Source organism: Melozone crissalis, unplaced genomic scaffold (assembly GCF_028551555.1).
Source record: "Melozone crissalis strain CALT ecotype California unplaced genomic scaffold, PUWL_Pcris_2 ptg000012l_1, whole genome shotgun sequence".
NCBI lineage: Eukaryota > Metazoa > Chordata > Aves > Passeriformes > Passerellidae > Melozone > Melozone crissalis.
Genome location: NW_026535790.1, coordinates 13,849,328 through 13,863,644, shown reverse-complemented (window position 1 = coordinate 13,863,644; position 14,317 = coordinate 13,849,328). Strand labels below are relative to the sequence as shown.

At 55.6% G+C, this 14,317-nt stretch overlaps 1 protein-coding gene across 9 annotated transcripts in view; it reads right to left on the bottom strand.

Moving 5' to 3' along the window:
• MPRIP (myosin phosphatase Rho interacting protein) overlaps positions 1-14,317 on the bottom strand; it is a 72,409-nt gene that overhangs the window by 53,983 nt on the left and 4,109 nt on the right. For all 9 annotated transcript variants that reach the window (XM_054270692.1, XM_054270698.1, XM_054270694.1 and 6 more), the window contains exons 2-3: positions 7,395-7,472; positions 5,505-5,570 (exon numbers count right to left, since the gene is read on the bottom strand). In XM_054270692.1, the coding sequence (XP_054126667.1) occupies positions 5,505-5,570; positions 7,395-7,472 (144 nt within the window). The remainder of the gene's footprint in view (positions 1-5,504; positions 5,571-7,394; positions 7,473-14,317) is intronic.

Below are 14,317 nucleotides of genomic sequence, written 5' to 3'. Positions count from 1 at the left end.
TGAACCTGTCCCTGCTGCTCAGCCTAAGAGCAATTCCAGCTTTGTGGCTCGCCCTGCAGAAGACAATAGGGGCTGTGTTGTTTCCAGGAAGGAAGCACCTGGGCCAGGTCATCAAAGCAGCTTGTGTTAGGAGGTCGCTGGCTGCATCCAGCTTTCAACTCCACTTTCATCCTCTTTCTGCCTGTTAACTCCCAAACCTCCCACCACGGATTGTTCCACACCGGGGCCTCTCCTGAGAGGGTCCTGCAGCCATGAAATGTCCTTCTTGTGAGGCTTGGATGTGGACAACAGTGGTCTCCAAAGCTCACAATAAACCCAGGCACTTTTGGGGCCCTGATGGTGTCCCTGGCCATTGTCAGTTGCCAGGACTCGTCATGGAGCCATCCCTGGAGAACTTCCTACTCCCTCAGCCCCCTCCCAAATTCTCTTTCTGCAGCTCGGCAGTTTTACCTTCTCAAACTAAAAGACATAAACCAGAAGAGGGTTCAGCAAATGTAGGGAATCATTCCTGGAGGAGCCCAGGGTGTCCTGACAGCAGAACCCACCTCCCACAGCATCTGGGGCCAGACACTAGGAGCAGAGAGAAATGGGAAGACATGAACACCCCAAAGTCACCCCACACCCAACCTCAGTAATGACACTTGCATCAGCATCAAGACAGGCAATATAAAAGCACAAATGAAGATTTGTGTATCCTCCTCTCACCCCCTTCAAGGCTGCTTGGTCCTGACCTCAGCAATGTCCCAGGGAATGAGTTCCCAGGGCTCCCTGTAGGTTCACGGACTTTATTCCCCCAAATCAGTATTGAAAATTAAACACAATAAATTCCTCAAAGATCTGTGAGCTCTGTTCAGAGTCCCTAGCACTCCTCTAGAACAATCACAAGCATGTACTGTGTCCCCTCTCCCTGGTGTCCCTTTCCTGCCCAGCTTTCCTGAAGGAGAAAGGATCTCTGCTTCCCAATTCTCCCATCATTTCCTTATTGCCACTGCATCATCTATGAGATACACACCAAATATCCCACACAAAACCTCACAAATCATCATCCACCCTGACTTGACTACATCCAGAAAAAAAACTGGGATGGGGGGGTCCCTGTCACTGTCTGAGCCTCACACAGTCACTCCCACCCAGCCTTTCTGTCTCTGCTTACTTTAAATTTCAAACATGCTTTGATTCAAGCCAAAAGCTTTTTATGCTAAACAGAAACTGAAAGTCTTGATCTGGCAAACAGAGGCACTGGCAAAACTGTGTCCATGGTGGGAAACCACTGGGGATGAGGGGAATGGGGTTTGTAAAGCCTGGTGCTCCCACTGAGGAGGGGGCAGGGAGAGCTTGGAAACACTTAAATGGCAAAAAATGTGGAAAAAGTAAGGACAGAGAGGCCAGGATGTTTAAGGTTTGTTTTTAATCCCTGCCAATGAATTTCAATTCTGTGCCAAAACTGAAGTAAACTGCTTTGATCTAAAAAGGAGGGGGGAAACACACACACGGGCTCTCGGCTTCTTAAAACAATACAGATGACAAAGGAGGTAACTACAATGAGAATCAACACAGCACAGCTCTGCTGACAGTGACATTTTAAAATGCCCCTTTCCTCCAAATAAAGAGGTGTTTGGAGAGGGGTGAATTAGGAAACAATAATCACACAGGTCCGTGGATCACAGCATCAACAAGCATGCATCCCTTCCTCTGATCCCCCTCCAGCGGCCACCAATGCTTGCACCATTCTCCTTTTTTACCCATTTATCAGTTCCTTAGGTTTCTGTGGCCAGGAATGGGGCCTGGGGCCAAACAGGTCTCCAGATGTGACCCCAGAGCCCTGCTGTGGAGTGCCAGACCTCCCACCTCTGAGCTGGCCTCTCTTCTCCTATTTATACAGCCAGCCCAGGGGTCCCACTGCTCCCTAACCATTGCCAGATGCCAGGCTGGCCTCGCTCTCCATCCCTCCCCAGTCCCACCAGCTCCCTCCTGACCTCCCTCCCTGCCACCACAGGCTGGAGCAGGGATGGCTGCTCCATTGTACTGATGTTAATGACGTTGTGATCCATCCGAGTTCCTGATTTAGGAGCAGGACCACCCTGCTGCGAGCTCGGGAAGGGTCTGCAGCACCACCATGGAGGACACAACCATCCAACCCCAGCAATTCTGGTATTGAGGTGGCTGACTACTGATTCAAGCATCCCCCTAGATCCCTTCCCAATTTCACAAAGCAATATGACTCCAGCAAGTAACAGGAAGGGTAAAGATAGGGCTCACACATTTCAGCAAGCTGGGAAGTGCCAGACACAGACTGAGGTCAGCTTGTTGCAAAATGGGTATTTCATGCACAGGGATGCTCCTCCTGAATCCCTGCAGGGAAACTAAAAGAGCCCATCCAGAAGATGCCCTCACCTTGCCTCTCATCCACAGCACCAGCAAGTTTGAGATGCTCCCAGACAAGCCTGAATTTTGTCCTGTTTTCAAACCAGCATATGCACAAGCAAAAAGCCTCTAAATTAAGTGTCAGCTACCAAAAGGAAGCCTGATGTGACGCAAGAATATCCCCAGGGAGGATGCAAAATGCCAACCTAGCATAAATCCCAGCTCAAGAGAAGCAGCACAGGGGTAAACTGAGGCACAGAGACAAGGCCTGGCCTGGACATGCAGTGACTCATTAAGAAGCTGGCCTGGAGATCCAGACCCACTCCTCCGACCTGCCCCAGCCATGGGCCTGGATCCATCCCCAGCAGAGGCTGAGGCCACAGGCTACCTGCAGCCCCAGGGAGGGACATGGCAGAGCTCTCCATCCCCACAAAGCCCTCCTGCCTTTCCATTCCCACGCAGGCTGCCTCTATTTATGGAGACCTCGGCCGCTAATAATAGATCACAGCAATCAAAACAAAGGCAGCCAAAGCTCTGCACTTGCCACTCGCTGCCTCTGGCCCCTGAGCCCTGCACTGTTCTTGTGGCAGCTCCCAAATCCCAACCAAACCCTCCCAGCACCGCAGTGGGTTGGTGCTGCTCTCCCACAGCAGTGGTTGCACTGGAGACCACAGGCTGCTCTACCAGGAGAACTGAAACTTGTCCTTGGACACTCACAACACAGCAGCTCAACCCCAAGCCTGCCCTATCCTGCTTTCCCTCAGTAAGAGTGGCTTTGTCATCCTAGAGCTGCTGCAGAGAAGCATCAGCCCATCATCATCAGTGCCAGCATGAAAGTTTATCAAACAGCAGGAGCAAGCCAGCATCAGGTGCAATCGTGGATGTTCAGGATGGGAAGGCATCCCCAAGTGATCCCACAACCTCCACATCCACCCTCAGCTGAGAGGCAGGAATTTCTGCACATCTGAGCAGGCTCAGCTTAGGCAGGGCTCAGCAAGGCTGGGAGCAGCTGCTGGCATGGTCCCTGCAGAGGGAAGGGGATGGGATCTCCTGGGCATTCCCAGTGGCCAGGCTGGACCTGGGCGCCACCAACTGCACCCAGCCTGAAAGAGGGAGACCCCAGGGAGAGGGTCTGGCAGCTCAGCCTGCTCTGAGGGAGTGAAGGTCCAGAGCCTGTGCAAATTCTCCCCATCACAGCATCATCCCCATCATGCAGAATTCATTTTCTTTTCAGACTGGAACCATGGCAGAGCAAGGACAGGCAGAATGACTGACACACAGAAAGAAGGTGGCCAAGCAGGAGCACAGACTCAGGATCAGCTCTGGGATATCCCTGGGCAGGTCTCAGGAGAGAACAGGACAAGCAGGACAGCTGGTGCCTGTTTGTCCCACCTTCCATGCTCAAAACGCTCCAATCCAACACCAAACTTTACCCATCCCTTGGCAAAAGACTCCCTGTGCCCAGTGCTGCCCCATTCCCCAGACTGAGTATCACAGCATCCACATCTCTGGGGACTCCCTGAGGTCTCCTCAACCTGGGCTTGTGCTTTGAGCTGCCCCTCCACACCCCACTGCTCTCCAGCCTGCTGGGAGCCAGGAGCAGAACCTCCCTGGCCAGGCACAGGAATGTCTCCACCAGCATCAACAGCCCAGGACTCCCTCCCAAGCTCACTCCTCCCTCCAATTCCACTTTTAATAAGAGCAGAAATTGCCAAATCCACAAAATTAATGTCTGAAAGGTTCAAGCAGAGCCATTCAATCCCAGCCTGCTGCTGCCTGGGAGGTCTCCTGCTGCCTCAGACCCTCCTGGGATCCATCACACATCACAAGTGGCCATGGGGCAGTGAGTCCAGGAGCCCGCACAGGGCTGTCACACTGCCCAGGACACCATCCCATGCTGCACATGTGTACCTTCCCTTTTTTGTTTGTATTTTTCCACTTTCTCCCTTCTCGAGGGGAAAAAGCCCAACAGGTACCTGGAGAACTGCAGGATGCTCCTGCTCTCCTCTGGGTGCTCTGTGGCACAGGGCTGGGGCACTGCCTGTCTGCTCCTGCCCAGATGTGGCAGAACCTGGGGTAGCTCAACCTCCTCAGGATGCAAAACAGCAAAAAAATATTCCAGATTGTATCTCCCAGCATTTCTGCACCTCTACCCTCAGACTGGGCATCTCCCTACTCCACCCAGACACAAAGCACCCTCCTGTCAATGTAGGACAGGAAACAGCAGCCCAGTGCAGAGCCAGGTTGCTGACACTGAAAATGTATTAAAGCCTCCACTGCTCCTACCAAAGACATTTAAATTATTTAGGGCACTTGGACCAACCCCAAGTAAAAATACAAACAAACACAGCATGAAATCTGAGCCACACTCGCCGAGCCTCCTCATTCCACGGTGCCCTCACAGGAGGCACTGGAGAAGGACCAAGGCACACTGACCTCTCAGGGAGCCTCCCTGCCACAGACACAGGTCCCCATGTGTCCCTGTGCCACAGGTGTGCTCTCTCCAGCTGGCTTCCTGAGCCTCCTGCCCAGGCAGATCCCAGCACACAGGTGCCCATTGTGCCAGCCTGCTCAGCCTTGGGCACCCTCCCGTGGGCTTCCAGCAGGATGGATCAGCAGTCCTGGGTGCTCCTGGGACTGACCTACTGGGCTCTTCAGCCCCACTGTGCAGCTCCCAGTGAATGAGTTTTTGCCTTCCTTTGATCCCCTTTTACTGCTGGGAACAGTGCTGGTGACAAGCTGCAGCTCCAGGGCCTTCCAACTGACCTACTTTCCACGGGCATCGCTAGGCAGGGCCTCCTCCTCGGACACTGCCAAGGTGATTCACCACATCCAAAACCCAGCTGGCACCGGGAAACTGGGCAAAAAGGAGGGGGAACAACCTTGGGGACCCCCTCCAGCACTTCCTGTCAGTGTGGGATCTGTCAGCAACTGCTGAATCCCATGCCAGGAGGGACTCGCACGCCTCCGAAACACCCACCCGTCCTCTGCAGAGTGTCCACTGAGCTCCCACACAAACCCAGCCTGGCACAGAGTCAAACCCAGCCAGCACAACTCTCCTCCAGCTTGGCAGAGCACTCCAAGGGCAGCAGATAACCCAGCTGATCCCCCAGAGCTGGACAGAGCCAGGCAGCACTCACCATCTCGTCGAGGGCATAGCGCAGCAGCCCGTGCTCGTAGAGGATGAAGAACCGACGCTGCCATTTCTGCAAGAGAAGACATGAGGTGAGTCATGGCAGTGCCCACCAGCCCCTGGGCCTTGCTGGGAGCACTGGAGCTGCACATCAGCTGGCAGGGCTCTGCCAAATGCCTGTGTACATCAGCCCACATTGCCCAATGCTCACTGCCTTGAGCTCTGGCAGCCCCAGGACTTTGACCATTCCCTGGGGAGCCTGTTCAGAGCCTGACCACCTTCTGGGGGAAGAACCTTTTCCTAATATCCAAACTAAACCTCTCATGACTCAGGTTCATGCCACGAGTACTGGGGACACCAGAAGGATCCCCAAACTAAATGCTCTGAGCCCTCAGCTTCATCCTGAACCATCTATTCCAGCATCCAGTGCTGGGGGCTGACAGGGTGTCATGTCAGATGTCCCCCAGCAGCACATGAGCTCAGTTTGGATGGTGGCTGCACTCCTGGCATGGCTCTGCCCAGGCAATCCTGGCACCACGCTGGCACTGCTGCCTCTGCAGCTGCACAGCAAATCAGATTGGAGAACTGATCTGGCTGGAAAACTGCCTTTTTTTTTTTTCATGTGTGCCAGGTTGTTTTCAGCCAAGAGCAAAAACTGGTTGAGCAGGCTGAAATAAAAAAGTCCTGGATTCATAGCCCCAGTGCAGCAATTCTTATCTCACTTTTCTCAGCCCTTCGGGCAAAGTCCAGGGTGCTCAGGGACAAGCAGAACCAGGGAGGACCTTGTGGACCTCCACAAGCCCCAGCTTAGCAGTTAGCCTAGGTTTTGGGGAGACCTGGGTTCCATGTCCCCTTTATGTCAGGCCAGCAAGCCTATGACAAGCTGTGACTCCAAATAATGACCCATATACCCCAGGCTGAACTCAGAACCCAATTCTTGTTCATTCGAGAGCGATTTTTTTATTACAAACAGCTCCCAGAACATTTTGGCTGCATGACAGAGGGTTCACGGACCATTGCCATCCCTCCCACGCACAAGACAGCCCCATCCTGGCAGCCTCAGCAGCAAGCTCCCTGCAAGACAAGCTTGGGGACAGACTGGAAGTCCTTGTCACAAGCCAACAGTGAAAGGAGCTCAGCCTGGCCACATCCTTCTGAGCCTCACACCCCACCAGGACAGGAAAGTGAGGGATGCTCCAAACCCAGAGGATGTTGATGTTTCTGCCAGGCATGAGAAAACCCCTTTGGGAAGGAGCTGAGTGTGTCCTGCTCTGTCTGCAGGTCACTGCTGCCAGCACTTGGCTTCAGAGCTCTGCAGGGTTAAAGCAAATGGGAACCTCCACTCAGTCCCTTCCTCGCTGCAGGACCTGCCTGACATTGGCATATCCACACTAGAGGATGGATGCAGCCTCCCTCTAGAGCTCTGGGAATGCTCATGACGAGCTGCAGAAAATAAAATAGTTGTTTCCAAGCCCCAAAGGAAAACATGGAGCTTTTCTGATGGCCACAGCACAGCTCAGAGTCACACAGCCCACACCCCACTGGCCTGAGCGCCTTCCTGGCAGCATGGCACGTGTCAGGCAAACCAGAGCAGCATCAAAACGTCAAAAAGCAAAAGCAACAAGCAATAAAACTGCACAGACTGAGCCTGACCCGCACCTGCAGTGCCCCAGGCTGCTGCCCAGCACGGGAGACCTTGCATCCCAGAGAAAGCATTCCAGCCTTGCTGCCAGAAACATCTCCCAGCTTCCTGGTTTGCATAAGAGAATGGGAGCATGGAGGTGCCTTCAGCACACTCCCAGGGTCACAGCCACCCCCATGGGCAGGGACAGCCCTGGCTGCTCCTCCTGCCACCCCCACCAGCGTCATGGGGAGGGGATGTCTCAGCTTCACTTACCCGGGAGCGATGCACGGGGTTATCAAAATCCGTTCCTTCCGGGGCCAGCAGCAGCCAGCCACCATAAATGGGTTTGGCCTGCAAAGAAACAGCAGAGGAACATTCACTCACAGCAGAAAACGGCTCAACACGGATCAGCACCACAGGGAATCAATGGTCAGGGACCATGGAAAGCTGCAGCAGCCCCAGCACGAAGGCAGCTGTGTGAGCTCAGCCTCCTGCACGCAGGCAAGCTCAGCTCAGCCTTCCCAGTGCGGGGAACGTGGTGTCTGATGGCAACCCGTGGTGTGACACACACTGTGTGCCAACGGGACTGAGACGAGGACTCGGGAGGAGGCAAAACCCCAGGCACAAACTCCAAACACAGCTGCTCCTGCATGGCACCGTGCCCGGAGCACCAAGCTCCGGCAGAGCCCATCCCCAGCGCGGCTCTTCCCGTCGCCATCGGCAGCGTGCCTCTACTCCAAAGCAAAAACACACTCCAAAGGAGAGCTCCGTGTTTTCCGTTCGTTAATTAAGAGAGGAAAAACTACCCGGTGCTGGCAGTTCTCCAGCTCCCAGCCACTTCCCGTGCTGTGCACATCCAACTCCTGCTTCCCTGCAGGGCAGCCCCTGCCAGCCCGCTCCCCCCAGCGAGCACACAGGAAGGTCAGAGCCAGGAGGAGGGAAAACAGCTCACTCAGCCAGCCGGGAAGAGAAAGGGAAAGAATACTCGGAAAGAACCTTGCAGCACTGCCGTGTGTCAGTGGAAAAAAAAATATCCAGGCTCTTTCCACTGATGGTTTGGATGCAGAAGTGGCCAGGGTGAAGCTGGCCCACGCCATGGCAGGCGGTTGGATGGGGATGGGCACCGGGCATGTCCTCCCACGCAAACTCCCGCGGGCACCGCTCCCGCTGCCTTGTCAAGCTGTAAACGATGAGCCAACACCTGGCAAGGGTTGAGGCCAAATCCTGCTGCAAGAGCGGCAAGACATTGCCACACCAGCAAGGCGGCTCCACAGATACCAAGAGAGACCAGGAGGGAGGAAACCCAGAGCAGAGCCAGCTCCAGGAGACCCTGGGCCTGGGAACACTGCTTTCCACCACGGAACATCCAGGCACGTCCATCCTGGCCCAGCCAAAAAGTCACAAGGACACACACTCCCAGCTCTTCTCTTACTGATTCAGTTAATCTTGTTGCTTTCACTCTTTTCCGTTCCTTAAAGTTTAAAACTGTTTCCAATTCAGTACCTCCCCTAGATTCCTCCTGCCAGTTTCTGTGGTTTTGTAATGTTAAAAAAAAGTTTCCCCTCTGGAAAAATCCCTGCAAACAATAGAAGAAACTGCCTATGCACCAGAAACTGTCAAATGCATGAAGCACTGAGTAAGCAAACTGGAAGCACGCCGGAGGAGACCTTTTACTGTTCATAAAGTGAAAAGAAATAACAAAATCTCTTATCCCCTCCACAATATGACATACCAGCTCGAGGTGTTGCTCTCCCAGCAGCTGGGAAAACATGATTTGAGAAGACCTTCCTTCCTTTCCCCTTTAAATGAGATTTAAACCAATGAAAACAAAGCGCTGGGATTGGGATCCAATTTGGGGGAGTCATGGGGGCCCAGGAGACCCCTACACCTGTTCCCACGACCCCAGTGGGGGCACAGAAAGGCACCTGTGTGCACCACCACCCTCCCTGGGTTTGGCAAAGGGCCCGGAGCCCCCCGTCAGCCCTGCCCAGCTCACCTGGATGCCGGTGCCCTGCTCGCCCGTGGCCCCCATGCCACCTGCAGCTGCTCAGCCCCGCTCCGTGCCCAGCTCCGTGCCCGACTCGGTGCCGCCCACGCTGGCAGCGCCCCGCAGGTGAGCCAGGCTGTGCCACTCCCCCGGCACACCCCGCCCGCCCCGCGCCCCCACCCGGAGCCGCCCGTGACGCATCCGTGCCCACGCCATGGGAGGGCTCCGCAGGGAGCGGGGATCCCGATGTTCCCTTCGTGCCGGGATGTGGCCACGGCCACCCGTGTGGCCTGGGAAGAGCCAGACACCCCAAATGTCTCTTGTGGTTTACAGGGCAGAAGCAGAATTGCAAATCATTACTGATGAACCATCAGAGATCCTTCAGTGGGTCACTGTGACAAGAAATGGGGTCCCTGAATTCCTGTGAGAGAACTTGGGGTGAGTGCTGAGCAGCTGGCACTTGGGAAGATCTAAGAAATGGGGTCCCCAAATTCCCGTGAGAGAACTTGGGGTGAGTGCTGAGCAGCTGGGGCTTGGGAAGATCTTAGGAGTGGCCTCCGCCATGCAGGAACAAGAGGATGACAGTGACAATAGCACGTGACGTCCCCAATGCTTGGCACCACAACGCCAGGGCAGCACCCTGGTGATGCTCTGAAAGCTGAGCTGCAGGCAGGGCTCAGCTCTCCTCCATCCCCAGTTTTCCCCTCTATGCCCCGGCACAGCTCCCAGCCAAGACCAAGTGCTCAACTCAGCAAAGCCCCATGAGCAACAACTCTCCCTGACACAAGCCCCAGCACTGCAGCCACCACAGCCACGCCCAGCACCCCACAGCATCCAGCCTGTGTGACAAGCAGCAGGCAGGTCCCAGTGACACACCAGGGACAAAATAACTGTGAAACCAACAGGGGAATCATCACCAGGGCCAGCAGCAAGCAGTCTTAACCCAGTACTACAGGCATGAAGTCCTGCCCTACCTCAGCCTGGCTCACACCACCCAGCAGACATCAATTTGCCTTCAGCCATTCCAATTTTAGCTCAAACTGTCTGTAAATAAACACCGAGCACCTGAAATACACACCCTTAACACAGAGCACGGTCATTTCTGTACCAGCATCATAAAAAAACCACCAGTGGGCTACACTTATTTTGGCAGAAGCATCCAATTGCAGATATTGAAACCAAAATAGCTGAAAGGTATGAATTAGAGCCAGGCAGCGTGGGCAGCCTGGTTCCACCCATCAACAAATGAACACGCAGCAGTGCTTTTTAAAGCCAAACCAAAACAAACTCCTGCTAAAACCAAGCAAATGCCCAGAGAGATACAAGCCTAAATGAAAGGGATATGAATTAGCACACGAAGTGTCTGAAATAAGCTCATCACACCTGCATTGGAATGGCCCAGCTGAAGCAAGGTTTAAAATAAACCCGATGTGGGAGGCAGGTCCTGGAGGGTGCTGGAGCACCAGGATCGAGCTGGAATCACACGTCCTTTCCACTGGCTTGGCTTCCTCTGGAAAGCTCCTCAAGAGGTAGAAAATGCAACAACCAGCACTGAGCAAGACCTCCGAGCAAAATTTCCTTCTTCCAAGGAGATTTGTCCAACTTCACACTTAGGGATGGTGTTAGAAACAACCCCAGGGTTCCCAGATGCCTCTGACCATGCAGGGCCCTGCCTGCCTCCTAGCAGCTCCAGTGATATCCAAAGGGCAGCTCCACGTAGTTTCTCCACAGGTAGCAGCCATACAGGGTGCTCAGGCACTGGGTAGGTGGCTTTGCTTTTATCCAGAAGGTACCTGGCTGGAGGGTGAGCCACAAAATGCTGTGGGAGAGCAGAGTGGAGAGCGGCTGCTGATGGGGCTGGGGTGGGGTGACGCTCACCCCACCATGAGGTGAGACGTGCGGCCGGTTTGCAGCCCCACGGTGCCCAGTCCATCCCTGGGACTGCTGGAGGCTGACTCAGGCAGAAACATCCCCACGTCACCGCTCTGCTTCCTGTCACACCTCTGGGAGTGCCCAGGTATCGGATCCCACCTTTGATCCGACACCAGAGCTGGGCTGTGGGGCACACCAGCACCTCACCTGCCTCTCAGGTCACAGTTCCAGCCACTGCTTCCATCCCCTCAGCCCACAGTGCAGCCAGGGGGAGGACGCTGCCTCCAGCCCAGCGCCGGCAGCACGGCGGGTGGGAGGAAGCGGAGAAGGAAGCGGCCCCAGCTGGGTTTACACAAAGCTGTCAGGCTGCTGTGCTGATGCTGCCCAGGCATGGACAAACCACCCCAACCAGCTCCACCAGCACTGGGAAAACAATTCCAGCAGATGGGGAACTGGGCTTGAAGGACGTGCAGAGCCACTCATCACTTCCCAGAGCCCAGGCTGATACAGGAACCCCTGCACACCCCCAGGGCCACAGGGCACCCGCTTCCAGAGGGCAGGCTGGGCCACAGGAGCGTGGCAGCCCATGGAGTGCCAAGCCACAGGGCTGGAGGTGGGCTGTGACACCAACCAGCTGCCTGTTTGACAGGCTTTCACACCTCCTGTGTTTTTGATGGTGCCTTCAGCTCTTCCCTCCCCACACAAACCAGCCAGGCACGCAGAACCCAGCAGAGCCACACCGTGTCAGCCCCACAGTGCTGCAGGAGTTCATTGCACAGGAGAGCTGCACTAACACCCACATCCCCTCCTAGGGTCCAGACCCAGCCCCACGGCAGAGCAGCCCCATCCCTGCTGGGGTGCTGCACACCTGGGTGGGCTGGATGCCCCCACAGCCTCTGCCCACCCACCCCACACGTTCTGAGGGAAGCCTGAATCCATTGCCGGGAGAGACTCCTGGCCTGGAGCGCGTGGCGGGAGGGATAATCTGTTTAGGCTGCCGGCAGACGTAATCAGCCTGTCTCGGATGGAGGCAGGGCTTGTTTTGTTCAGGCTTGGCAACTGAGCGGGAAGGGGAAGAAAAATGGATTGTTGCATCGGAGCTTTAGGCTCTGCCTCCAGCACTGGGAGCAGGGAGCCCTGGGCACCAGGGGAGTGATGCCAGGGTCTCCAGCAGCCCCACAAAAAATGATGTACCCAACCCACCCAGGCTGGGGGTGGATCCAAGGTGGAACATGCTCCATCACCTTTATGGGTCAGCCCCAATATTCACCAAAGGAGCCTCTCTGACAGCAGTGCCTGCTGCTTCCCACACCCAGGGGAGCACCAGAGGGTGACAGCTCTCAGAGAGGGGGGACAGTAAGGTCATCATTGCCTGTGTGCTGTCTCCTGATCCACTCAGAGCTCTCCAGAGGCAGGGACCCGTTTCTGGCACAGTTCAAGGAGAAAGTCACCACAAATACTGTGGTTGCAACCTCGAAATAGGAAATCTGGGCTGTTGCAGCTCCGCTGTGCTCTCAGTTTTGCACACCTTGGAGGGAGGAGAACATCGCTGATGGATGAGTCGGAGCAGCCGTCACTCGGCAGGAACGGGGAAGGTGACACGGTGTTCAGGGAGGGAATGGGATGCAACAGCCAAGCAGGCGTTCCTGCCCACAGCATGGCTTCTAGGAACTGAGACAGGCATCACTTGATATTCTGTGTGCTCCCAGGGGGATGGCAGATGGAGACCCACCAGAGACCCGTGACCACGGCTGTCAGGAGGCTCTGCAAACACTGCTGTGCAAATCCATGCTCCAGCAGCAATCCCCAGGGCCAGGATGAAGCCCAGCCTCAGTAGCTAAGCTGCTTACATCCCTGTTTTCCTGCCTCTACAACATTTCCCCTCTGCTGTCTGTCACCTGGTGACGCCAAACCCCAGCGCGGAGGCTGCAGCGCTGCCTCTGAGCATCCACAACCATTCCTGAAGCAAAAACACCCTCCCATCCCCCAGCTCCTCATCCAAGTGGCTGCTCACTGCCCCTGGGTCCAGCCCAGCCAGTGCTTTTTCCAGGACAAGACCTGGGCAGCTTCTGGAGGCCACCCTGGATGATGGGGAGAGTCCCCTCTCCATCCATATCCTGTTCTTTTGCCAAAACACATTTGCCACTGCCAGAGCTGCAAATCCCAGGCCAGGATTTCACCATCAACACATCTCCACATGCAGCACAAGGCCAAACCAGACTGGACAGACTGAACTTGGGGTACAAGGAGAACCAAGTGCCACTGCCACGGACCAGCTGGTGGGCACTGTGCGTGGCACAGCCCTCCTGGCACAACGCTACCACCGACACAAGCGTTGGCAAATCCCAAAGGACACAGCTGCCCCAACAGTTTGCTGTGTGGGCAGTGGGAGTGACTGACCAACCAGAGGAACAAGAAGAGGAAAGGTTGGATTCACCCTTCGTGCAAACAGCCAGCCCCTTTCTGCAAACACCCCTGGTCCCAGGGCTGTGCTTTGGTCCCAGCGCTGCCATCGCCTGGGGCAGTCGGAGCAAGAGCTGGCTGAGCCTGGCTGGGGCACGCACGGGGAATTGGTCAAACAGCAACAAAACAAAGCGGGACAGAATGGACTTTGCAATTCCAGCTCCTTCTCGAGCAGCCCCAAGCCGGTGTGCCTGGCAGCCAGCAGGAATATCTAACCACTTCCCACCACTGGCCTGCCTCAGCGCCTGGAGAAGCCGCAACATCTCTCCACAGTGCTGGAGAGGGGATTTATCACTCTGTCGGCTGCCGGCGCAGATAAGGTGCGGCGCCATGCAAAAACCCAGCAGCAAGCGAGTGTGAGCAAAGGGGACGGTTCTGCAGCACCCAAAGGCGCCGCCACGTCCCTCCCCTTGGGCCAGACAGAGGTTCAAGTGCTCCCCAAATCAACACCAGCATCCAACACAGCTTCCGAGTGCCCGCTGCCCTCCCTGCCTGCACGCCCAAGGATGGGTGCTGCCCATAGGGCAGAGCCAGAATGAGCCTGCCCCCCAAGCCCCCTTGGCTGTGCCCTCCAAGTCCCTGACCTCCACAGCCACCCAGAGAGGCAAATTTGACATTTGCAAAGAAATCTCCCCCCGTTCAGTGCTAATAACCAGTCAAGTAGAGGCGGATTTTTGCAGCATGATACAAGCAGCGGGGAGCAGGGAATGCAAGCGCGGGGGCTGCTTTCCAGGAAAATGGGGGCTTTTCCTCCCAAAAAGGAGCAGAGCTGGAGGGAAAAGTGTGGCCGGGACATGATCCCTCACCCTGTCACCCTCTGGACAATGCAAGGAGCCAGGACAAGACCCCTGCAGCAGCACAGGGCATCCCAGCC